The sequence below is a fragment of the Dunckerocampus dactyliophorus genome, chromosome 11 (assembly GCF_027744805.1).
Source record: "Dunckerocampus dactyliophorus isolate RoL2022-P2 chromosome 11, RoL_Ddac_1.1, whole genome shotgun sequence".
Taxonomy (NCBI): Eukaryota; Metazoa; Chordata; class Actinopteri; order Syngnathiformes; family Syngnathidae; genus Dunckerocampus; species Dunckerocampus dactyliophorus.
In genome coordinates this window covers 11,287,466-11,311,730 of record NC_072829.1, presented here as the reverse complement: position 1 = coordinate 11,311,730, position 24,265 = coordinate 11,287,466, and the positions used below count along the sequence as shown (strand labels likewise).

Genomic DNA, 24,265 nt, shown 5'->3' with positions numbered 1-24,265 from the left:
GATTAGGTTGTGTGATGATGCAGTGTTTGTTTTTGCTTCACTCTCTAGCCTAAATGCAGCTCCCAATGTGACAAGTGAGTCCCAGTGGGTGGAAAAATAAAAATGGAAGTGCAAAGTAACTGAACTCTAAACGCTAAATGTATCCCACGGTTAAGCTACAGTGTGTGCTTGGCAGTGAGTGATGCAACTGTACTGACAAGACGATGATATATCACAACACTCACCCACTTCTGGTTGAGCAAAAATCACGTGACAATGCATCTGCAAGTCATTTTCTATACTCTCCACATCGAGATGGCTAAATGTAAAGGTATCATCTTGTGTGGAGCTGTCAGAAACTAGCGGGATCTTAATAGATCTTCATTGGAGAGGTTTCTTCCAAAATGCACATTTTTCTTTCAAGGCAAAAAGTGGCATTCAGTAAACAATAAACTGGGCTTTTACATGCATTTAATTTAAACAAATGTTTGCTTTATAATATTACTATAATAGCACAGGCAATAAAGTAGGTGTGCATGTTTTAACAAATTTTCACCCTTTTGCGTGCAGCGGTTCAAGAATAGACGAGTAATACCTTAATCCAGGGGTGGTCAAAGTGCGGCACCCCTATACAGTTGTCCCTCGTTTATAACGGTTAATTGGTTCCAGAGCCAACCGCGATAAATGAATTAGGATTCAAGGTTAATAAATTTAATATTTTCAGAATTAGAGCATAGAAAACCTGTCTATGACTTTCTAACGGTTTTTAACATTATTAGAGCCCTGTAGACATGAAATAACACCCCTATAGTCAGCAACCACACTCCTATTATTCACTGTTTACACCGGATTAATAAAACTATTATGCTACAGCAGGGGTGCTCACATTTTTTCAGCCTGCAAGCTACTTTTAAAATGACCAAGTCCCAAAGATCTACCTCCTATTCTAAATATAGAAAATATATATAAATATATATATATTTACTATATTTATATTTAAAAAATATGAGTACGTATTTATGTACGTTATACATGTACTGTATATCAGGGATGCATGCACTTTTTCAGCATGCAAGTCAAAATGATCTACCTCTTTCTATTAAACATATAACATATATAAAATCTAACCAGTAAACTTTGAAATACTATTGTAAATATTAATGATTAGTATTTCACATTCATATTTTCCAAAGTTTACAGGTAATCATAATTATATTAAATATGGCAATAAAGATAATTATACATGATTCCTCAATAGTTGTGTACATAACCTGAGTACTGGCAATATGTCAGTCAAAATAGCTACGTAACGTTCACTAGGACACACAGTTCATGTATTACATCCAGTTTGCATTTGCTATCAGACATTAGCGATATACAAGAATTTAAAATTATTATGTAAAAGACAATGCAGCCGAAGTCAAGGCATTCCATTCCATTCATATTGAAAAGGTTTTAGCAATGGGCACATTTTCTATTTCATCATGAAATACTAGTTTAAGAAGCGGATGTGTAGAAAACACTGATTTCTGTAGTGGAGTTCAGGACACAAAACAAAGCCATCAAACAATCGACGGTGCCACAGGGACTCTAGAGAGCCGCTAGCTAGCAAGCTAGCGAGCTAACCAATTAGCCTCAAATTAATTTCTTCTCAACTAAAAGGGTTTCAAACAAAGTGGAGAAGAAGGACAAAGTAAAAAGCCACAAACTTACCACGTCCATATGGAATGGGAGGAAGCTTTTTTCACTCTGCATCCATGGCTGGCTACATCGAGTGCAAGGTAGGGTCATGTAATAAGGATGGATGCCTCATTCATGTGACATTACTGCTGCCTAGTGGCCAGAATACCACATATCACTTGCATTTCAATATGTTTTGACTGATAGACCATAGTCTAAAACAAAACAGCAATAATTAACTTCTGAAAAAAGTCAATCTAGCGAGGGAGCGATAACACGTTTTAGGTCTGTGTTCAGCTCAAAATGGGAGCAAAAATGGGAGCATTTAGACTTTTTGTTAAATCTATATAATTTCTCAGCATACTGGATCCAAGCTTTTTTCTTTTTTACAAATTAAAAATATCACAATGGCCCCCTTTCATTTTTCTGCATAAGGCCTTTGCTGCGTGTATGCAAAGACTGGGAATGAACCGGATGTTTTAGCTCTTATTTTGGATGGCTTCACTCTTCGCTTCCGTTTCTGTTTTGAGCTTGACGCTACTTTTATACACACAGACAGTGCATGAGACAGCTGGAAACAAAACCACACACACGCATGCATGCATACACTGTATCATCCCAACCACCACAAAGCTACGGTCATGTGCACGAGACGTTCGTATTTTGGGTTGGATTTTTTTTCCCCAGTGAAGAAAACAAGTGCGCGGACCCGGCTCGTTAACGATGATTAACTTGACGACGTGACAAGGCGGAACTTGCACGCCGACGCCAGGGGACTACCGCAAGGCGTTTCCACTGGATGATACTGTCGCAAACTTTGTAACCCTGTCGCAAACTTTTAAGGAAAAGGAGGAAAAGTTCGAACGACAATGGTGGCAGGTTAGGTTTTAAACGTATGGCTCACCTCGGAGTCTAACAAGTGGATTCCCGTCGACTCGTCATGGAGGAGCGGGAAAGGGAGATCTCCTACACGGACGCCTCAGTGGCAGAGAGCGGCGTCATGCTGGTGGTCAATCCGAGCCGAGTGCGTCCTCCGTTGAGTGTGGTGCTCGCCACGGTGCTCTACTGCGCCGAGTTTCTCAACGCCGCCGTGCTCTGCGGAGGATACAGTCGCACCGACGACGTCCACTGGCTGGGCTTCACCATCACCTTCATGCTGGTGCCCGCCGTCCTCATCCAGATGACGCTCATCTTCATTCACAGGGACGTGGGCAGGGACAGGCCGCTGGTCCTCCTCCTGCACCTGCTGCTGCTGGGGCCCGTCATCAGGTATGTGAACCCTAATAAATATTAAATTAAAAATTATATTAAATACATATTAAATATAATTATTATAATCAATTCATAGGCATTTTTTAAACTAATTCAAGATATTTAACCCTTAAGTGATCCAATGCACACCTTTGACCCCAATGACAAAAAAGTTAGCTTACCAAAAAACGATGTATAAACTCATAGATTAATAGTTTTGCCACTTTAATCATTTCAATTTGATAATTAAATAACAATTATATTTGTTCAATACTTTCACCTTTATAAAAGTCTAGTATTGTATGTTTGCATAACATCAAAAAACTGAAAGCATGCTGTGAACGCTAAAAAATAGCACCATAATCTGGCCAACTATTAAACGTAAAAATAAGCCAGTAGTGTCAATTTAAATATGAACAAAGGATCACATTAGTTTATGTTAAAGGGGACTTATTATGCTTTTCCTCTTTTCTGACCTATAAATGTTGTTCCAATGTTGTATTCTTCTGTTAAACGATGCCAACGCGTCAGTTAATGAGGTTTGCGCATTTGGAAGTGAGACCTGAAAGCAGTTTTGGTCGGCGCTGCACACTCTTTTTTACAGAGTTTTTTTTAACACTTAGTTCCATTGCCGTCAATGCAACCTGGACTTCTTTATATTGCCATCCTCAGCACCCCTGCTCTGTTCACGGTGTTAGCACGTCGAGCAGTGGCTCCAAGGAAATGTTTGTTTGGGTGTACCTAAAGAGGCAAGCATCAGGCAAAAGTGGTTGGAGTTGATGATTCTCGGCCAGCGAGAGAAAATATGCTCATCCTACTTCAGTCCCACTTCACACGGGACTGTTTTGTGAACATGGGCCAGTACGAAGCTGGACTAATCCGCCAAACTGTTTCTGAAGTCCGACGTCTTTCCAACGTTACCTGGTCGGGTTGAAGAGTCAGAAGAGCAAGCTGAGCAATTTATACATATCCTGTGTTTATTTTTTTGTAAGAAATCAGACAAAAGGGCTTCGGCAGCTGTCCGGACGTCCTCAGGAGCGCTTGGGAGTGTGACCAATCACAGTGGAGTGGGCTCAGCGGGAGGCGTACTTGGAGGAGAGCCGGGGGTAGCGTAAATTACACAGACTGTTTGGGCGGGAGGCAGGAAACACCACAGGAAGAGGTGCAGAGTCTGGAAGATCTAGAAAGCGTTCTGTGCGGGTTATTGTGTGTAGCTGCTCTATAGGTGTCCAGAACTCTATACAAAGGCCTGAAAATTAGTATAATAGGTCCCCTTTAAGATAAATGTGGGATATAGCATTGTCAGTGCTTTTTTCCTTCATCATTAAGTTGCATCCTCAAATCACTAAGTTGCTTATTGTTACCATAGTGACACTAGATTATAAACCCATGCTGGATCAAAGCTGATATACCACAAGTACTGTATAAATAGGGGTGCTCACACTTTTTTAGCCTGCGAGAATGACCAAGTCCCAAAGATCTACCTCCTACTATAAATATAAAAAGTATATATATATTTACTATATTTATTTAAAAAATATGAGTAGGTATTTATGTACGTTATACATGTTATATCAGGAGTGCTCGCACTTTCTCAGCATGCAAGTACAAGCCAAAATGATCTACCTCTTTCTATAAAACATATAACATATACAAAATGTAACCAGTAAACTCTGAAATTCTATTGTAAATATTAATGATTAGTATTTCACATTCACATTTTCAACGTTTACAGGTAATCAAAGTAGTTGATGTCATAATTATATTCAATATGGAAATAAAGATAATTACACATAACTCCTAAATAGTTGTGTACATAACCTGAGTACTGGTAATATATCAGTCACATTAGCTATGTAACGTTCATTAGGGCACACACTTCATGTATTACATCCAGTTAGCATTTGCTATCAAACATTACCCATAGACAAGAATTTAAAATGATGATGCAAAAGACAATGCAGCCGAAGTCAAGGGAACATATTGAAAAGGGCACATTTTTAATTTCATCATGAAATAATAGTTTAAGAAGCCAACGTGAAGAAAACACTGATTTCTGTAGTAGAGTTCATGACGCCAAGCAAAGCCAGTAAACAATACACTTTTTTTTCTTCTAGCCGCTACAAGTGAACAGATAACTTTTGTCATAGATATAGACATCTTAGCGCAGAGTTAGTTCATCCATAATCAGAATAATGAAGATGAAAGTTGCATTTTCATGTGTAGCTTGAAACGCTGCGAGCGTGAATCAGGAGGGGAGCTTAATGTCAGCTGACTGATGTCATGTGACAACTACAAAGTGACGTTTATGCGATCGACCCTCTGATCTGTATAATATATCTGGATAGCTCATACGTCGCACCCGCCCGTGCAAGCCGCTGAAGCCAAAGAGATGCCATCTTACCACTCACATCTCGACAACATTGGCACAGCGTACATAGTGTACAAAGCAGATGAAGAGGCTCGCAGAACATCTATATTTTAAATTAAAAAGCGGGGAGATTCTCCCATTCTTTCAAGTAACGCAACCTTCGTCCCTTAAAAACGATTTGATACGTTATTCTCTATCTTTGGCTATATTAAATGTACTTTTTCCCCTTCCAATTCTCATTGCCTTTGGGACAAAATTCTACTCTGCAGCCTGGCTCAGCACTCCCCTATAGCAATGCATAGTTTTACTCCTCTAGAAAGATTTTAATTTTAACTGCATGTCCCATCCCTTTTTTCCACTAAAATCCATGGTCATGATTCTTTACTTTTTTTTTCTTACTTTCATACAATTCACTATGCTCTCGTCTTTGGACACGTTTTAAAATCATTTAACATTTTGCTGATTTTTTGGTTTGTGTTATGAAATAGAAATAACCTCTTTTCTGATATAGAAATATATTTTAACAAAAACCACAGGAATAATATGTGATAACCATAATGTGTAATAACCATAAACACATACACCCCCACACACAGGAAAAACAACAACACTGAAACAAAACCATATGTTTTGGGTAAGACAGTACGTTGTTTGCAATCTCAAACATACCGTATGCATGTTCAGTAATGTTATTTTCCAGAACATATCATATGAATGAATCCTTTTACGTCAGTCCTTCAGCAGCAAAAAAAAAAAAATTGTTGTTTATCCAAATGAAGGGTCATGCCGGGTCAATTGTATGCAAACTGGCTTGCTAACTGCACTGTATACAATGCCTGGTAAGCATCATGGAAGCACTGAGATTCTCCCATTCCTTCAAGTAACGCAACCTTCATCCCTGAAAAAAATACATATACTGTATCATGATATAACAAAAAAGTACGTAAATTTCCTCTTAGCTATTAGAGAGCTATATAAACGTATCAATTCTGGACATAGATTTAATCAGAGGAATTTTACACGATCGAAAATATCTGAGAGATCGACAGTGCAAAACCCCTAAATTATCAATCAAAAATCTACATTTCGATCATACTTACAGGTGAAATGTTCGTCCACAGACTTTGAACTGGCGATTTGTGCGGTTAATAGCTGCACATGCAGGCATCTTAAGGCAAAATTTGTGTCCAATCCGAATTAATAAAAGAAGTTCACCACTGATGCAAAAGCTTGTCGAGAAGTGTTTCTTGCGAGTAGCAATATGGCGGCCGTGTGGCTTCACAAGTCATCGCCAATGAGCTATCTAGATATATTATACAGATCAGTGGATCGACCCAAACTACCTTGGCGATCTACCGGTAGCTCGCGATCGACGTAATGGCCACCCCTGGTGTAAATTGTAACCAAACAGAACTAAATCATTTAAAGGGATAGTTTGGATTTTTTGACATGAAGTTGTATGACATCCCCATCAGTATTGTAGTCCAATATCAGAGACTTACCCCCCACTTGGTCTCCTAAATCTGGTTCTGGTCAGATTTCCGTGATGAAGAACGTAGTTCTGCTTAGTTGCTTGGTGCAATTAAGTAAAGAGTTTGGCTTTTCAAAACAATATGCGTTCAAAAGATTAATACATTTGCATCACAAAAATGCCTTCTCAAAAAAATCAGACCTCACAAAAACGCTCTGCGTTATATTTGTGTCTCACCGTATTCCTGCGCACTGTCGCCTGTGTGTTCATGTGAATGTGACAAAGACGCTCTCATCTACGCCGTGGCCATCTTGTTTACGTATGTGTTCCACAGCGGAAGAAGATGCGAGTGTCTTTGTCACATTCACATGAGACTACGAGACTAAGTAAGACTACAGTGCTGATGGGGATGTCATACAACTTCATGTCAAAAAATACTAACTATCCCTTTAAGATAATACTCCCACATGTATTCAAAGTCATGTATATTGACACAACAACATTTAAGATAATTAAGTCATACAGTGTTTTTGTCTGGAGGGGGGGGGCTGTAACATACACCCTGAGAGCAGAAGAGTGTATCCTCATGAGGAGCAATGCAAGGGAATGCAATTAGTAGATCACAATATATTTTCTTTTTTATTATTGTACTTTTTTTTTTTTTTAAGTAATGTTAAAATCTTGTCTCATCTCATTCTCGTAGACCCAATCTCGTGCATCGTCTCATCTCGTGAACTGAATGTCTTGTGACACCCCTATTCTTTATCACACAACAGTTTGCCTGTTATGTTCATTACGCTGCCATTGTGGACAGAATGCTACTCCAGATGGAAATAACAGAATGCCACATAGCAAATATAAATACATCTCCTCCCACATGATGTACTTGTTAGGATTTTTAACACAGTCGTCACACAATCCGCTCCCTGAGATATTCCCATAAGAAATCGCTGAAATTGAGGTCAAACTCTAGTGTAAAGTGTAAAAATAAGTCACTCTAAGTAGATAGTATGTTTTCAGATGAAGACATCTATTCTACATATCTATCTTTTTACATTAACTGTCAAATGTGTAAAAGTTAGAAAGTTAAAAAAAAAAAAGGTCTGGTCTGATGCTGAGCTCTCATGAGGTACTTTGAGAGAACATTTTGGTCGTTTGATACCAGCATGGCATCTCTATTTGGTTGTGGATTTGTGTACAAATTCTGCATCTTCTTTTTCATTCATCTTGAGGTCATAGAAGCAATCTGCATTTCATGCACTGTCTTGACTGGAGAACCTGAGGGAAAATTGTGGTCGTCTTTTTAAATTGATGACAGCATAGTGGCTGTATTGGTTGTGGATTTGTGCGAATTTTGTGTCCAGTGTCATCTTTTTCCTTCATCTTGAGTTCATAGCACTAAGCAGCATATCCTGCACTGTTGTGGCACTTAAGTAACTATAAATTGTACACCCTTTGAGGGAGAAATAAAAATTTTGAGGTTCTACTGTCCTCAATTTATGTTGAAATCATAGGGGAGAAGCATTCTTTTATGAGCCAGCCTTCATAATTAGGGCTTGTTCATGGACGACCTCACCAGAGTGTCACCACAGTGCTGCAGACAGCAGCTGAGTGGGAAGTTAAAATTGGGGTCGAATTTGTTGCCTGTACTGCAGCATATCCTGCACTGTTGTGACACTTAAGTAACTGTTAACACCCCTACTTTTGGAATAGGGGTTCCAGAAAGCCCAAAAAAAAAATGCTAAATGCACTGAATTAATCCTTTGACAGTGGCTGAACAGAGCTGTTTGTTTTCAAATTGTACACCCTTTGAGGAAGAAATAACAATTTTGAGGTTCTACTGTACTCCTTTTATGTTGAAATCATAGTGCAGAAGCATTCTTTTATGAGTCAGCCTTCACAATTAATGCTTGTGTTGTGCACCACAGTGCTGCAGACAGCTGATGAGTGGGAAGTTAAAATTGGGGTCGAATTTGTTGCCGCAAAACAGCGTCCAGAAATAACAACACGGTCCGGTTTTATTTACGAGGTAATGAGCGGTCAAAGTCAAGTGTCATCACGCACAGTGTGTTGGCGAGACATATGCAACCTGTTTGGCAGAGGGTGTGAGTCTGAGGTGAGACTGTTGTGATTTGAAATTCAAATCTTGATACTTGATAGCTGCCGTCTTTTGTGCTTTGATTTGGCAGCAGGGAGCCTCCAGGTAGATAAAGCACTGGGTTTACGTGTGGGAGAAGATATGTTCTTTCTGGCTGAGGTTGGGTGCTCTAGTTCTGACTAAAAATTCAACACTTTAGCATTTTTGTCAAAGGTTGCGCAGTAAAAAAAAACAACATACATTTCAGTCAGCTTGTTTGGTGCACACCAGGGTTCGGATGATCACGTTCACACTCGACAAAATGAACCGTATTAGCACAGCAAACGCACCAAGAGTTTGTGTTAACCAAACCAAACATGACAAGTTAGAAGTGTGAATGCACCCTGAGCCACATACCAGCATGCCATGAGGTTAGTTCTCTATCTAATCTAAATAACGGATACTGGTGCACATCAGTTGGTCATCTCAAGAGAGCTGCATCAGACAGACTGAAACTTAAAATGTCATATTTATGCTCATTTATTTATTTATAATCAGCTGCTTGAATTAAGACCGATGACAAACATTGGACACTTGAAGATGAAGCAGTAGAATGTGCATTTGTAGCATCGCGGTGTTGATCGCAGGAATCTGGAATAGTGCAGCTCATCACATGACATCAATAAAGTACCGAAGATCACTGATCATTGACGCCAACATGGCTCCTCTGTTTGGTAGCAGATTTGTGCACATTTTGAATCCAGTGTCTCTTTTTTACTTCATCCTGAGATCGTAGCAGCAATCAGCATATGACGCATTGTCTTGCACTGTCTTGAATGAAAACACTTACTGTAATTCTGACAAGTTAAAAATGCAATTGCAATGGAAATTTGCCATTAAAAAGAAAAGTAATATTATGCACTGGAATGACACCAACACCTACTCGCTAAAGAGCTTTCTCCTGGAATAAGTGTCGCAAAAAAAGCCATAAAAACAAAGAAAATGCAAAATGCTTTTATCTCGTGATCTTGTGAGTTATGCTGAGGAGAAAAATTTGGTTGCTTTTTGAGTTGATGCCAAGATACTGCTTGCATCATACCATGCACTGGCATGACTCAAAAACACTCACCAACGCTCCTTGTTTTGGAATACGTGTTGCAGAAAAGCCACAAAAATTTTACATGCTTTTTCCATCTTGAGTTGATAGAAACAAACACCGTATCATGCACTGCTTTAAATGAAGCCGCTTCATGCTGTGGAGTTAAAATTACAGTAGAAATTTACTGCCAAAAATGAATGAAATGCATTTATCATAGAAAGATGAAGAAGTAACCTGCATTCATTGCGCATTTGAGGCACACGATGTTTATAGTGATTATAGCAAAAAATTTGTGTGATATGTCAGTAGTTTTCGAGGAGGAAGAAACATTCGGAGATGAAATAGAGAACTTGCAGAACATGGAATTAAGCCATATTTTTTCGAACCACTGACGATGGAACTAGCATGTCTGATGCAGAGGTGTCACATGACAAAGATATGGAGATGAAGATTGGTCAGCTTCAAACACAGAACGGTAAGTGTAAATTACTTTGGAGTTGCTTATCCTTCAATTATTGTTTTAAATTGGCTTCTTAACGAGTGTAAATGGGTCTGCGCCTTTACCAATGTCACTTGCATCACACATCCTTTATTCATGTACATTCCGGGTGTCTTACTCTTTAAAAAAAACACTGTAATATTACATTTTGTTATTTGATGTGGTCTGATGTTAAAAGTGCTCCGGAAAATTGGGACATATAGCAGATTGCATGACACTTTTACAGACAAAATAAGGCAAATAATTCCAGGTGGACTGTGTGCGTGTATCAAATATATAATCTGCCCCTACGGCCAATTTTGTTAACTCAATGTGGCCCATGAGTCAAAAAGTTTGCCCACCCCTGATATAGAACATATACAGTCAAACCTGTCTTAGCGGCCACCTTTATAGAACGGCCACCTGCCTATAGCAGCCGCTGAAAAATCCTCCGCAGCAAATTTACATGTTATAGACCCTGTGTATAGCAGTCACCTGTCCAACGCGGCCAGCGGCCACCCATTTTGTCTCCCTTGGTCAATATCTGACCGCATATAGCGGCCAAATTATCGACTCAAGTAGAAGCTTTATGCACGAAAAAGTTTTGTTTTTCAATCAATGAAGCCGTCGTGTGTAAACTTTAATTACTGAGTCCTAGCTCAGTCACAATCATTCACAAGATCCACACAAACTGTCAGTTGTTCCACATAAAAAAGCCGTCTTCTTTTAAGCTTGCTATTTCCTGGTCAAACATGTAACTTTAAGAGCATTTGCACCAAAACATTACCGCAAAGTAGGCTGGGAACAGGACGTGCTCCCAGCGACGCTACAAAAAAAAAAAAAAACATACGCTAGCATGCATGCGGCAGCGGGAGTATTTTAGAATGTACTCACATTATTTTTGATCAATCCTCATCCACAAACCCATCAAAGTCCTCATTTTCTGTATTCGACACAAACAAAGCCGTCTTCTTTTCCGTTCGCTACTAGTCTGTTAACTTGTCAGTGTTATTCAGCTCCGAAGCAAAGAAGGAAACTTCTCCTGTTGCTTCTGCCAACTTTATTTATTGAACGCAGCCACCAGACAGCAGCTCAGAACACACACACATCTCTCAGCATCGTCTCTCCTTCCTGCTTGCCCACAAGGCAGAGGTTAAACAAGCCCCACTACATAGCTGTCCAGCCAATGCCTGTAACAAGTGACACCGTTTATTTCCTGGTGTGCACTCGTCAATACTGTAATGCTGCTTGTTGTGGGGAAGGAGAGACTCACGTCGCCGATGCACTTTAATGGCTTTATTAACAGCGGAGAACACTGCAGGACTTTACATCCACGCCAACATAAACACACTTCCCAACTCTCTCGAAACTCACAGCTAGCACTGAGCCTAGCTCTCCTGCTCGGGACGCCCACCGTCACTTCCCGTCACTTCCTGATGAACTAAAGCTGTAATGACACTCTGCCGTATAAAAAGTAAAATATTAAAAACAAGCATAAGACATTACTAGCACAGCTTTGTTCTGTGGGTCGTGGATATATTCTATCAGTTATTATTAAGCCTCTAGCTTCCTTTTAGTAAGTAAAAACCTTGGCTATGATTGCACTACATTGTCATGTAGACCTACAAAGTACACTTGGAAGAACAAGAGGTGAATAAATGTATTGCAACTGATGTGAAACTGATGAGGGGTAGGATTAAATAAGCTTTGCTTCTTCCTACTCCTTTTTGGACATGCAAAATTGTGAATTGTACTATGTGATGTGCTACTGTTTGATTCATATGCATGTTCAGGATGAATTAAAACCATGAACCATGATAATAACAAGCCTAGTAGTGCTGTACAACTTTTATCCGCAGTGCCCTCTACTGGTCAACATTATTATTTTTCCCCTTTTTTTCCCCCTTTACTGGTCAACATTCAAACTGGACGTCAACCTGTCTATAGAGGCCACCTGCCTGTAGCGGCCACTTTTGCAGACTCCCTCTAGTGGCCGCTATAGACAAGTTTGACTGTATAAGCAAAGTTGATAAATCATGTCAGTGACCCTTTAAGGGAACAGCTAGGCCTGTCACGATAATCAATAAATCAATTAATCAAACGATAAATAAAAACAAAGTTGATCATTTTGCCGGCCTCAATAAATTGACATGTGCATGCGTGTTTGTTTTCCACTCTCTTCTCTCTCTTTACCACACAGGATGGATGACAGGAGGGTTCACCCTGCATCTGTCTGGGCACGTTGGTTCTATACTGGCGTGTAAGGAGAGAGAGTGAACCCTCCTCTCAGTCATTCAGCCTGTTTGTCCCAGTAGGTGGAGGCGGGGCTGCGAGTGAGCTGATACACAGAGGCCAGGTTAGCGTGAGCACAAGTTAGCATCGTGAGCAAGCAAACGCATATATGAATGAAGGCATAAAAGCGATGGTTTCTAAGTCAAATGCCACAGCCCCAATGTGGGAATATGTCGGTTTTAAACACAGTTAACAAGGTGAGCGCATGAACAGCGACTAACCGGTATGTGGCGTTTGCTGGAAAGCAATGATGATGAAGCAGGGGGTCTCAAACAACCATCCTGTCCAGTTTTCACAACTGGGAAAAGCTGGAGGTGCAGCGGAGCCTTCACCCGACAGGCAACACTTACTGAGATGTTTGGTCGGCAAAGTAAATATAAACAAAACAACGAAAATGGTGCACATTCACAGACAGTGTTGTTTGCTATATGATAAGCCTTCCTGTTAAGAATAATACCCAATGTAGTGCAGTTTTGTTTACAGAGACTTGATACTACATTTTATTTATTGTATTTATTGTTGTGTGTGTTTCTTATTGGAGTGGGCGTATTTTTCGTAACAGAGACACGGGGTCTATTTTTTATTGCTTTTTGGTTATTGTAATTTTTATTTAAATGCAATTTTTGCTAACAAAGACTGAGTGTCCATTTTTGTTTAATTTAGTTTATTTAAAACCTCTTGACATTCCGATTACAATGTTAAATACTCTTGAGAAATTAAAGTTTATTGCTTTGATTTAATGGACTCACAATATTATGCCTTAAAATTAATGAAAAAATGGTCTGAGAAAATGTTCTCAATAAAATTGATTATTGACAATAATTTGTAGGACAATTATCGTCCAGCAAACATCAAAAACAAGTTCACACGTGAGGATGTCATAAAACACTAAGTTGGCTTTTTTGGACTGTGATGTCCACATTGGAGACGACAGAGGCCTCCATGTTGGTGTTTACAGAAAACCCATATACTGACCAATACAGTCGTCCCTCACAATATCACAGTTCGTTTATCTTTCCCTCTATATCTGGCAGTTTTTCATAAAGTTAATTACAAAATAAATGATGGCTGTTTTGAGATAGACTATGGTTTCTTATTAGTCAAAACATACTGCAATACAAGGGATATGTAGTATTCTGGCCCCCGGGCGGCAGTACTGTACAGTACTGTCACATGACAAAGAGATTGAGATGAAGATTGGTCAGCTTCAAACACAGAATGGTAAATGTTAATTACCTTGGAGTTGCTTATCCTTCAATTATTGTTTTAAATTGTCTTCTTAATGAGCGTAAAGGAATTAGTTTTTATAGCGTAGTTTTTATAGCCTGTCTTAATGGCTATACATGTGGCCTCACGTTGACGATTAACGTCACCCCCCCACAGTAAACATATCTCTGTCAAAAGATGTTTATACTGTATAACATGTATAATGCGCTGCAGTCTTGTCGCTATTGTGGAATAGTGTTTAGTAGACATTATGTAACCAAGACACGACTTATTCTCTTGTGCCAACGTAGTGGTCATTCTTCGTTGTCTTGTTTTTTTCCTGTGTACCTGCGGAATAGCATCCTTTCCTAAATGCATTTATATCGTACTTTCAAGCCAAATGCTTCTTGAAAAGGAATTCCTTCGAAGCAGTCATTAGTGAAATGATCACTGCCAAGGATAGAACTCGAAGTGGGCGTCCATCTGTCTCTCATTCTGCACTTGCTTAGTCCATTGTTGTCTTAAAACTTTGTGTTATGGAAAAAAAAAACTTACAGTATCACTCGGATCAGTGGTAACACAACATTTTGGCATGACTACTATTTTGATAAAAAGAAGACTGAACCAAGTCGACGATTTACCTCGAGAGGTGTTCCCCCGATGACGTCACGTCCTGCAGTGACGCTGAGCTGTGAACTAGTTGGTCAAGGCTTGCACCATGAACTATAAATGTCATTTTTGCGAATTTACCATTTGCTTTGAAAAATTGAAGAATGTAGAACATAATTACAAACAATATGTAACATATTTAAGCAAAGTTGCTGAATCATGTGAGGAACCCTTTTAAAGGATAAATACATTGGATCTTGCACCCATTTCTCAGCCTAGAGCTGTCCTATCTAGTCATTGAGCATGAACTGATGAACCCTGCTTGGATGAGAGGCGAAACATTTTCACATGACACATATAAGGCTATCAATGATTTATTTAATGGTAAATGAAGGAAATGTTCAGAAATTGTAATAGAAAAAGGCGTTATATTTAGTTTTCAGCAATGTGTTTGTTGTTTACAAACATCATCTGACAATGTCCCAACTTTTAGTCTCACTTCCTGTAGGTGTCCCAATATTTGTGAATGTTGTGCCAGGAGGCGTTTCAGTGCTGTAACCGGATCATGACTCAGTTTGTGAGCAAAAGACATTTAAACGGGATATCGTCATTGAGTAGTTTGAACAAACAGGTGTGTGTTGAATGTGCTCAAACCAGTTTACAAAGAGCCTAAACTCAAGTGCAACAAGAAAATAACTTCATATTAAACTAGAAACAAGTAGTAGCAACACAGTAGCATGTAAGCACAAACTAACAGAGCATTCATCCTGCATTCCACTTCCTCTGTTTTATCTCAAGCTGCTGTAAACCACATGGCCTCTCTCACAGCATGTTGGCTTCCTGTGCTACTCAGGGATGATATATTCACAGCTGAGCTCATGGCTACGCAGTAAAACATCTTCAGTCGTCTACACTCTCTCAGACATTACAAGTGCATGCTAAGACGTTGTCTCTGACCTAAAATGCTGGCATCTTCTGCCAATGCCATGACATCGTTACCACATTGTTGCTGTAGTGTGCAAAATTTTGTTTGTTTTTCAAGAAAAGTCCAACATTTTGTTATAACAAACAGCATATCATGCACTGTCTTGAGTGAAGATGCTTATTTCTATGATTATTCTGGCGACATCGGAAATACCAATTTACATGTCAAACGTGATGTGACGTAAAGTCATCCTATTTCTTAATTTTCCTATAGCAGGAAGCAGTACAGTATATCATGCACTGTCTGCACTGTCACTTGACACTCGCATACTGCTGCTATTTGTCTGCCAGTATGTGTGAACTCTGGGGCCTTGGGTCTCCTTTTTTTCCTTCTTCTGAGTTGAGGGAAGCATAGCAGCAAGCAGCCTATCATACACTCTCTGCACTGTCACTTGACGGCAGCATAGGGCCACTATTTGTCCAAAGGTATGTGCAAATACTTGGTCCGATCTGTAGCTATGTGCAGACATGTGCAAATTCAAGTGTCTTTTTTTTCCCTTTCTAACCAAATCCACGGAAGCATGGCAGCAAGCAGCATATTATGCTATTTGTCTGCAGACTTGTGGACTCTGGGTCCTAATCTTTTATTTTTGCTTCTTCCTGAGTTCAGCAAAGCATAGCCACAAGCAGCTTATAATATCATCTCTGCATGGCCACTTGACACCAGCATTTGTCGACAGATAAGCGTGAAGTCTGGGTCCTGACGTCCAATGTTTCCTTCTTCAGTGAAGGAGTTCAGTGAAGCATAGCAGAAAGCAGCATATCATGCACTGCCTGCACGGTTACTTGACGGCAGGAAAGCTCTACTATTTGTTGTAATTTTTGCAAATTTTCTTGTTTTTTTTCCTGCAGTCAGTAAAGGTCAATCGTGTTTCAACTTGTCTTCTGAGCCTACCCAACCAGCTAGAAGACATAATTACAGTGTCAGTGTGTACATGTCCCAGCACGCACAGCACGGCGTGGTTTCCCCACAGACGTATAGCTGGGCGTACTGCTGCTGCAGTATCAAGCCTAATGGGCTAACGTCGGGCGGTCCCAGACAGGATGATCTTGCTGAGGAGCTGACGAAAAGAATTTCTTGAGCGCTCAACCGAGAGAATGGCGACAGACAAGTCACTTATTTTTCTTTGAAAGGAGCTTGCTCCATTTGGGATTCAAAGTCAGCAGCCAAATCCATAAAAGGAAGTCAGCATATTGACTGCCTCGCCTAATGCATTTATCAATCTCAAGTCCATTACATTTATACAGAGTGCTCTGCTCAGCCTCTGTGCTAAGACCTTGTATGCACTACTCCCAGACTGTGAGGCGGGGTGGGGGGTGGTGGTGGGAGGGGGGGGGGGGGGGAGGAGATAAGAGCTTGCTTACTGCACTTTTTCCCTGGCAGCCTCCAACATTTGGGTCAAACCCAGTTCAAGGACCAGTGTGCAAACTTGGCACCGTGTCACGTTCACACTGTAAATTTAGCAGCTGAGCCAACAGGACCGGCAAACGATCAGTGTCAGTGCAATGTCAGCGGGACAGCTAACATTCCAGCACTGATGTGAGACCACGTGACGCACTGAGAATCATCACTGCACATTTTGTGGTTTTTTTTTTTTTTTTTTTCAACTACTACTACCCAACCTTGTCCTGAAGTATATTCAGGGTTGAGAGGTGTGCCTCACAGTGTGTGAATAGCATGTTGTTTGTCATGCAAGTTTAACACAGAGAGCATTCACCTTGCAAACAGGACCACACCCTAGTTTCAGTTGATCTATTTATCCCTCAGGAAGCTTTACTTTCCTCAGGGTGCCCTCTGGTGGCGCCACAACCGTCTCAGTTTAATATTGATATGACAACTCTGTTTAGTATTAATAATATATTGTTAGTATATAGTATAAGTATAAAACACCCTTTTAGGGTATTTGTGAAGTAAAGCAACATGACTCGTGAGGTCTTAATGCATTGATCTGACATTAAGTGAATTCATTATATTGCCAAGATCCTTTCAGATAAACAGTAATACTTTTTCATTTATAGATAAAGATGTAGTGTTTATACTTTAGTGCAGTGGTTCCCAAACCTTTTACAGTGGTGTACCCCTTCAGACATTCGACCTGAAGCCATGAACCCCCTACTCCTGGACACTTAAGCAATACAAACTTAAATATTGAACTTGAAATATTGAATATAATTAATTGGTTAATTAATTTTATATTAATTCTGGGTCAAAAATATGTATTTTGCATGGTCACATTCTGATGAGCACTGATAAATAGATAAGTAATCATCCTACATATATTTTATTCCACTTTGAAACTGGTATTCTTCCGTATGAATGGGTTGAATTTGAGCTTCACTTTTTTTGTCCACTCACGATGGCTATGGTTTAAGTCTGCATATTAATTTCATACCAAATTGAAGGGGAAAGTTTAACAATCACAATAAAGCAGTATCCATCCATCCATCTTCTATCCTCGCTAGGGTCGCGGGTATGCTGGAGCCTATCCCAGCTGACTTCGGGCGAGAGGCGGGGTGCACCCTGGACTGGTCGCCAGCCAATCGGAGGGCACATATAGACAATCATTCACGCTCATATTCATCCCGATGGACAATTTAGAGTCGCCAATTAACCTAACATGCATGTTTTTGGAATGTGGGAGGAAACCCATGCACGCACGGGGAGAATATGCAAACTCCACACGGAGATTCGAACCCAGATCTTCCTGATCTTAACGCAGTATCCGAAGTACATAAATACATACAACCGACGATAAAATGTCACTTTCTGGGACCCCCACTCACAGTGACAAGTTTTCATCGCTGCGTCATGCGGGGATTGGAACAATATAAATGAAATCTTCAAGTTTAAACACTCTTAATGCACAAAATAATCATCAGCCTTACTTATTTGTTCATATGCTGCACACTGAGCAATAAACAACTCTGTCTTCTTTCTGCTCCGTTCTCCTTGCGCCGTGAGGCATTCAGGCGCATTCATAAACGTTTCTCATTTTTATTCACGTACCCACAATGACAATTGGTGTACCCCTGTGGGTACAGGTACCCCACTTTGGGAACTTCAGCTTTAGTTTTAAATATATATACATTTACATGAAACTTATGTTTAAAAACCATTGTAAAAAGAATCAACAAATAATGTTCAAACTTTAAAATAAATTTAAAGAGCAAATGTAAATGTGAATTTCCCCGCTGTGGGATAAATAAAGTACAAATAAAATAAAGTACAAAAGTAAAACTCAAGTAAGGAAAAATCTATGTTAAAAATTTTAATGAAAAATGTATTTAAAGAACAAATGTTTGGAGAAATAAATAAAATGTTACATTTAAACTGAAATATGAACACTACATTTTAAAATAGAAAACAAATGAAGTAGAAAGAAAACCTTAAAGGAGATAAAAGCAAGTAAATGACAGCGATAAATATTTTTTGTATCGTGTTTATATATTAAGGTTTTATTTTGTTTGTCATCTTGGTATTCAAAGAGTTATAATTTAAAACATCACCATTGCTAATGTTTTAAAAACTAAATACATTTCCTATAGATGTAGGAAATAGTTCATAGTTATTTCTAATAAATATATATATTTATATTTATTTAAATATAATATTTAAGATTGAATAAAACACTCACTAGTAGCCCAAGAGGCTGAATGGCTGACGGAGGGTTCACTCCTTTCATTCCACTATAGAACCAATGCGCACTTATACTCCTTTTCCACTGTGCCTGGTTTGGAGCGGTTCTCAGAGCTTTGGTTTTCCATTGTCATGGTTCCACATTTGGTTCCAACTGAAGCTGTCTTCTTTGTTTCAACTTTGGCTCCGAAAGTTTGCTGGGCCGTGTGGGCGAACCGTTTGCATAATGAGGTGGGCAGGGTAAAAAAGTCTGCAAATTACCTCCATCTTTATTATATTGCATTGCAAACTCTAACAATGGAAAACGCTCCGAAAACATGGACACCAGAGGAAACCCGCTGTCTCTTGTTGATTTGGACATCTGAAGAAGTGCAGAAGATATTTGAAATGGCGACAAGAACCTGGCCAATACTGGAACACATCAATTGCGAGATGGCTGCTGCGGGTTTTGTTCGGTCTTTCAAACAAATAACAAACTTAAGAAATTAAAGGAGGATGACAGAGTCCAAAAGAAAGACCTACGTTGGAGTGGCAGTGGCTGGAGGAGAGTAATGTCTTATTTTGAGGAGCTCGACAAAATTTTGGGCCACATACGCTGGCGTGCCAGCTTGCTGGTGCGTTAAATACCACAATGCTGGCAATTAACACCACCGAAACCCTGGAGGCCATCACAAAAGAAGACCTAGGCACAAGTCAGACCTGCCTGGACTCCCAGAAGTTGTATTTGTTTAATGTTCACTGCACACTTTTGGGTGTAAATACTAGTCTGCTTGTCATTGTAAACCTTTAGTCATGTAAGAAATAACATTTATTGTGGAACTGTGTTCTGGTTTCATATGTTTTTATCCTTCTGTCAGAAAACAATGGTGATTAGATGGATCATCCTCCCCTCACTGCGAGCTCCCCTCAAGCCCGAAGTCTGCAATGTGCAATCTTTGTTAAAATGTTGTGCATTTTGCATCTTAATTTTTATATTTTTGCACCTTTTATATCTATATTTTACCTGTAAATACTGTGCAGTTTCAAGGACTATAGTAACTTGTGTGTTTTCATTTAAATGGTCAAGAAAAATGAAACCGGTGTCGAGTCGGTTTGCAGGTTACACTGTTCCACCCCGGCCTCGAACTTAATGCAGCACCAACACCAAAGCTCGCTACAGTGGAAAAGGGGTAAGACCGATGCAGAGTGAACCCTCTTGTCATCCAGCCTGTGTGCTAAACGGAGACGAAGAAAACAAACACGCATACACATGTCAATTTCTCAAGGCCGGCAAAAAGATCAACTTTGTTTCTATTTATCGTGCGATTGATCGATTTATCGTGACAGGCCTAGCAGTTGCGCTAGGTGGCAAAACTAGATGAAGGCACACGTGTCGCCATTCCACCGGTACCGCCGCGTTGATGTCATCGTTGTCAGTCGATATATTTCTAAAGTCAATTATTTAAGTCAGGGGTCACCAAACGTGGAGATGTGATTCAAAAGAGACAGAAGCTGAGGATAAGTGGTATTTGTATTTGTACTTTATTTATCCCACAGCGGGGAAATTCACTTGTTACAGCAGCAAGCAAGATACGCAAGTAAAGAATACATAGTGACTACAACATGGTTCAGGTGGTGCAGGTGTTGTAGAGCCTGACAGCGGTCGGTATGAAGGACCTGCGGAACCTCTCCTTCTTACACCGTGGGTGTAACAGTCTGCTGCTGAAGGAGCATATAAACCATTCACTCTCCACTGAACAACAAGCAACAACTACTAACAATCACATGACCCGGAAACGGAAGTGACACAAAGAAATTAATAAAAACTCAGCAAATACACAACAATTCCAAAACACTTGTGGACAAGCTGTGATCTGCACATTCACCATGCTTTGAAATAACGTAACATTACAAGTTTTTAAAAATTATTTTTTATGTTGTGACCTTTGTTGCGCCAATGATTGCATTTATTTGCATTTTGCTTTGGTTTTTTTGGTCTTGTGACCTGGTCGCAGGATTAGAGGCTGCATTAAGAACTGCATTTCATTTATTATTCATTTAGACATAATTCTGTTATTTTTGTCAACTATTTTACATGCATAGGTTCCACTTCTATTCAAATCAAATTATTTTCTAGTTTCTATTAAGTTCTATTATACAGATTTTTTTTTTCATCTTTCAATAAAAGTATTTCAAAATAACACATTTTTTAGCTGTCATAAGCCATGATATTTTTGCCCCAGGTTCTCATACCGTCAAAATCTCTTTGCGGCCCATATCTTCAATAGTGTACCTTTTTGTCTATTTGTGCATGTGGTATGTGCATAAAGATTTATTTGTAATTGTTTGCTGAATGGAGCCACTATAGAAGTCAGTGTTAATGTAATGTAATGCACAAATAGGCTCATGAAATTACGTATTTTTGATTTATTTCTAAATATATTATAATAAATATATTTCATTTAGTTTATTAAGTATTGTTTAATTCTAATAGTTTAATTTGGAAACCGTATTTTCTCAATCAAATCGAAGTCCACAGCATCCTGCTCATTATAAAATTGAATGTGACGCTACCCTGCCCTCTGTTGGTGTACATAGGTACTACATGCACTATTGTTTTTGTTTCAGGTGTTTTGACGCCCTGGTGGTGTATTTCAAAGCTGGAAAGAGAGAGGAGCCTTATGTCACCATCACCAGAAAGATCTACCTGGGGAGGGGTGAGAGGACGTGGACTGAGTACGAGATCAGCCGATCGGAGCGCATACTGGCCACACACAGGAACGCCTTCAAGCGCACCACCGTCATTCAGGCCTTCCTGGGCTCCACGCCGCAGCTGACCCTCCAACTGTATGCCACCATCCAGGAGAAGTACATCCTGCCTGTGCGATGTAAGAGGAAAAGACATATAATACATGAGTGTCATGAAGATGACACTACTGTTGCATACTCTACTGGAGCAGTGGGGCATTGATCAATAACACCAGATTGTGTACATAGATGCTAGTATATACGCTAGCATGGAGGAAATTAAACCAGTTTGCCCGCATGCATGAGGACGTGTGTGTCAAATAATGGTATAATTGCATGCTGTCAGTGGCTGTTCTTAAACATGTAAAAAACAAAAAAACAAGCAACTTCGTAGTTCAGCTTGTTTTTGATACATTTAACGACATGAAACAGCAGCCGCATAATCTTTTTTGCTTTTGGTGCAGATCCAGATAAAAGGTGCAAATGTAACATTTTTATTTGTACCTTTTAGGTGTTAATCCGCTTGCTTTGGGACAGAATTGGAGCAGTCCCAGCAGATTGAACTACGGGCGGGGACAAAAAAAAATTAATTGGCCACCACTTTGTGATGCACATAACACCATCAACAGGACTAGGGTAGAACAATATTGTCATTTTGCAGTCAAACAAATGAGATGAATATGGTGAGGCACCCTCGAGGCATCCCAGAGTGCTAGTTCAGCTTATATTTGAAAGATAATCGTATTTCCTCACACAATGGCCAGGAGTCTTTATTTAGTCAGTTGAAGGGAGTAGGGAACGTCTATTGAGAGTGAGGCATTGATTAGAGGGGAGGCCTTTACTTATGCAAATGCATGTCTGTAACAAATGTTTGAGCTTTTCCCCCACAAATAATTATAAATTAATTTTAAATGAAATTAAAAACCTCCTTTTTAAAAAAAAAAGTATTTTAAGTAACATTGTAAAAACTAATGTTAATATATTTTTCCACATAATTATAAATTAAAGATTAAATGTTGCATCTTTTTCTACAAATATAATACATTTTTAGTGAAATATTAAATGTTATTTATAAATGTACAATATACATAATTGTTATAAATATTTTGATACAAATAAATGGATTGAATTACATTTTTTGATTAAATAAAACCTTTCAAATAAAAGAATGAGATACTTGACCCACAAATAGTAATTTGTAATGATTATATGTTACAATGTAGTATGTATATAAGAAATATAAACTACATTATACACACATGCATTTATTTGGACACTGGTTAGTAGCTTTTGCTTGAGCTTTACAGATGCCATTGTCTATGTGCTGTGGTCATAATGTGGCATCATTGGTAATAAACGTCATTTACAGCCCCCTAGTGGCACCATGTGGTACATTGTTCCTGAGTGGAGGTGTTCGTTCATTTATTTATGGTTACTATCAGAATATTTAGCAGTTTTTGGATCAGAATTGGTGTAAACTGTGATGAAACAAGTGTACTGACTTAAAGTGTGTGTTTGCAGTAACGCTGATGATCATCACCCAGATCTCCATCATATACGGCGCCCTAGTGTGCAGCGTTCTGGCCATCCAGATCCGCTACGACGACTACAAGGTGCGCTTCCGCCCGTGGGCTTACCTGTGCATGATCCTGTGGCGAGGCCTGGAGATCACCACCCGCATCACCGCGCTGGTCCTCATGAGCACAGCGCTCAGCCAGTGGGTCATCGCGGTGGGTGTGGCCAACCTGCTCTTCTTCTTCTTCCTGCCTTGGGCCGAGTTCTGGGCCAAGAAGGGCTCTCTGACGGAGGACGTGGAGAAGAACTTCTCCAAGCTTGGCACGGTGGTGGTGCTGTGCTCGTTCACGCTGCTCTACGCCTGCATCAACGTCTTCTGCTGGTCGGCCGTGCAGCTGGACCTCAGCCACCCGGAGCTCATCGACCGGAAGCAACGCTGGGACCGCCTGGCAGTGTACTACAGCGTCCGCTTCGTGGAGAACCTCCTCCTCATTACGCTGTGGTACTTCTTCAAGTCGGACTTTTACGAGTACGTGTGTGCACCACTGCTGGCCATCCAGCTGCTCATCTGCTACAGCCTGGCTGTGCTGTTCATGCTGGTCTTCTACCAGTACTTCCATCCCTGCAGGCGCCTCTTCAAGTACAACGTCCACGACTGCCTGCGTTGCATCTGCTGTCGCCGAGGCACACCAGGAGAGGACGTTGAAGAGGCAGGGCGGGCGCGAAAGATGGCCCCATCTTACTCCACCGCCGCCACCATGGTGCTAATGTCGGACGAGCCTGTGGCGCTGCTGGACCCTCCAAATTCCCAAGTGGGGGATCTCAACAGCAACCTGGAGCTGCAGGAGACGGCCATCCTGGATGACATTACGGAACGTGCCTGACATCT

At 40.0% G+C, this 24,265-nt stretch overlaps 2 protein-coding genes across 4 annotated transcripts in view; one reads left to right on the top strand and one right to left on the bottom strand.

Annotated features, from left to right (window-relative positions):
* The window catches only part of arl13a (ADP-ribosylation factor-like 13A), a 14,845-nt gene extending 12,019 nt beyond the window's left edge, over positions 1-2,826 (bottom strand). Inside the window, exon 1 of one of the 3 annotated variants that reach the window (XM_054791361.1) lies at positions 2,564-2,826. The gene's annotated coding sequence lies outside the window, so the exon portion shown is untranslated. Of the gene's footprint in view, positions 1-1,692; positions 1,712-2,563 lie in introns of those variants that run through there. The other 2 variants (XM_054791364.1, XM_054791362.1) reach the window with 2 other exon arrangements.
* xkrx (XK related X-linked) lies at positions 2,183-24,265 on the top strand. The gene is made up of 3 exons (XM_054791359.1): positions 2,183-2,928; positions 21,742-22,001; positions 23,383-24,265. Exons 1-3 carry the CDS (start codon positions 2,600-2,602, stop codon positions 24,258-24,260), a joined length of 1,467 nt encoding a protein of 488 aa, XP_054647334.1. The 5' UTR covers positions 2,183-2,599; the 3' UTR covers positions 24,261-24,265.

Excerpts from the sequence above, each read along its gene's own strand:
- xkrx (XM_054791359.1), top strand. The coding sequence starts at position 2,600 with ATGGAGGAGCGGGAAAGGGAGATCTCCTACACGGACGCCTCAGTGGCA. Across the intron at positions 2,929-21,741 it reads CTGCTGGGGCCCGTCATCAG|GTGTTTTGACGCCCTGGTGG; the intron begins GTATGTGAACCC and ends TTTTTGTTTCAG. Across the intron at positions 22,002-23,382 it reads GTACATCCTGCCTGTGCGAT|TAACGCTGATGATCATCACC; the intron begins GTAAGAGGAAAA and ends GTGTGTTTGCAG.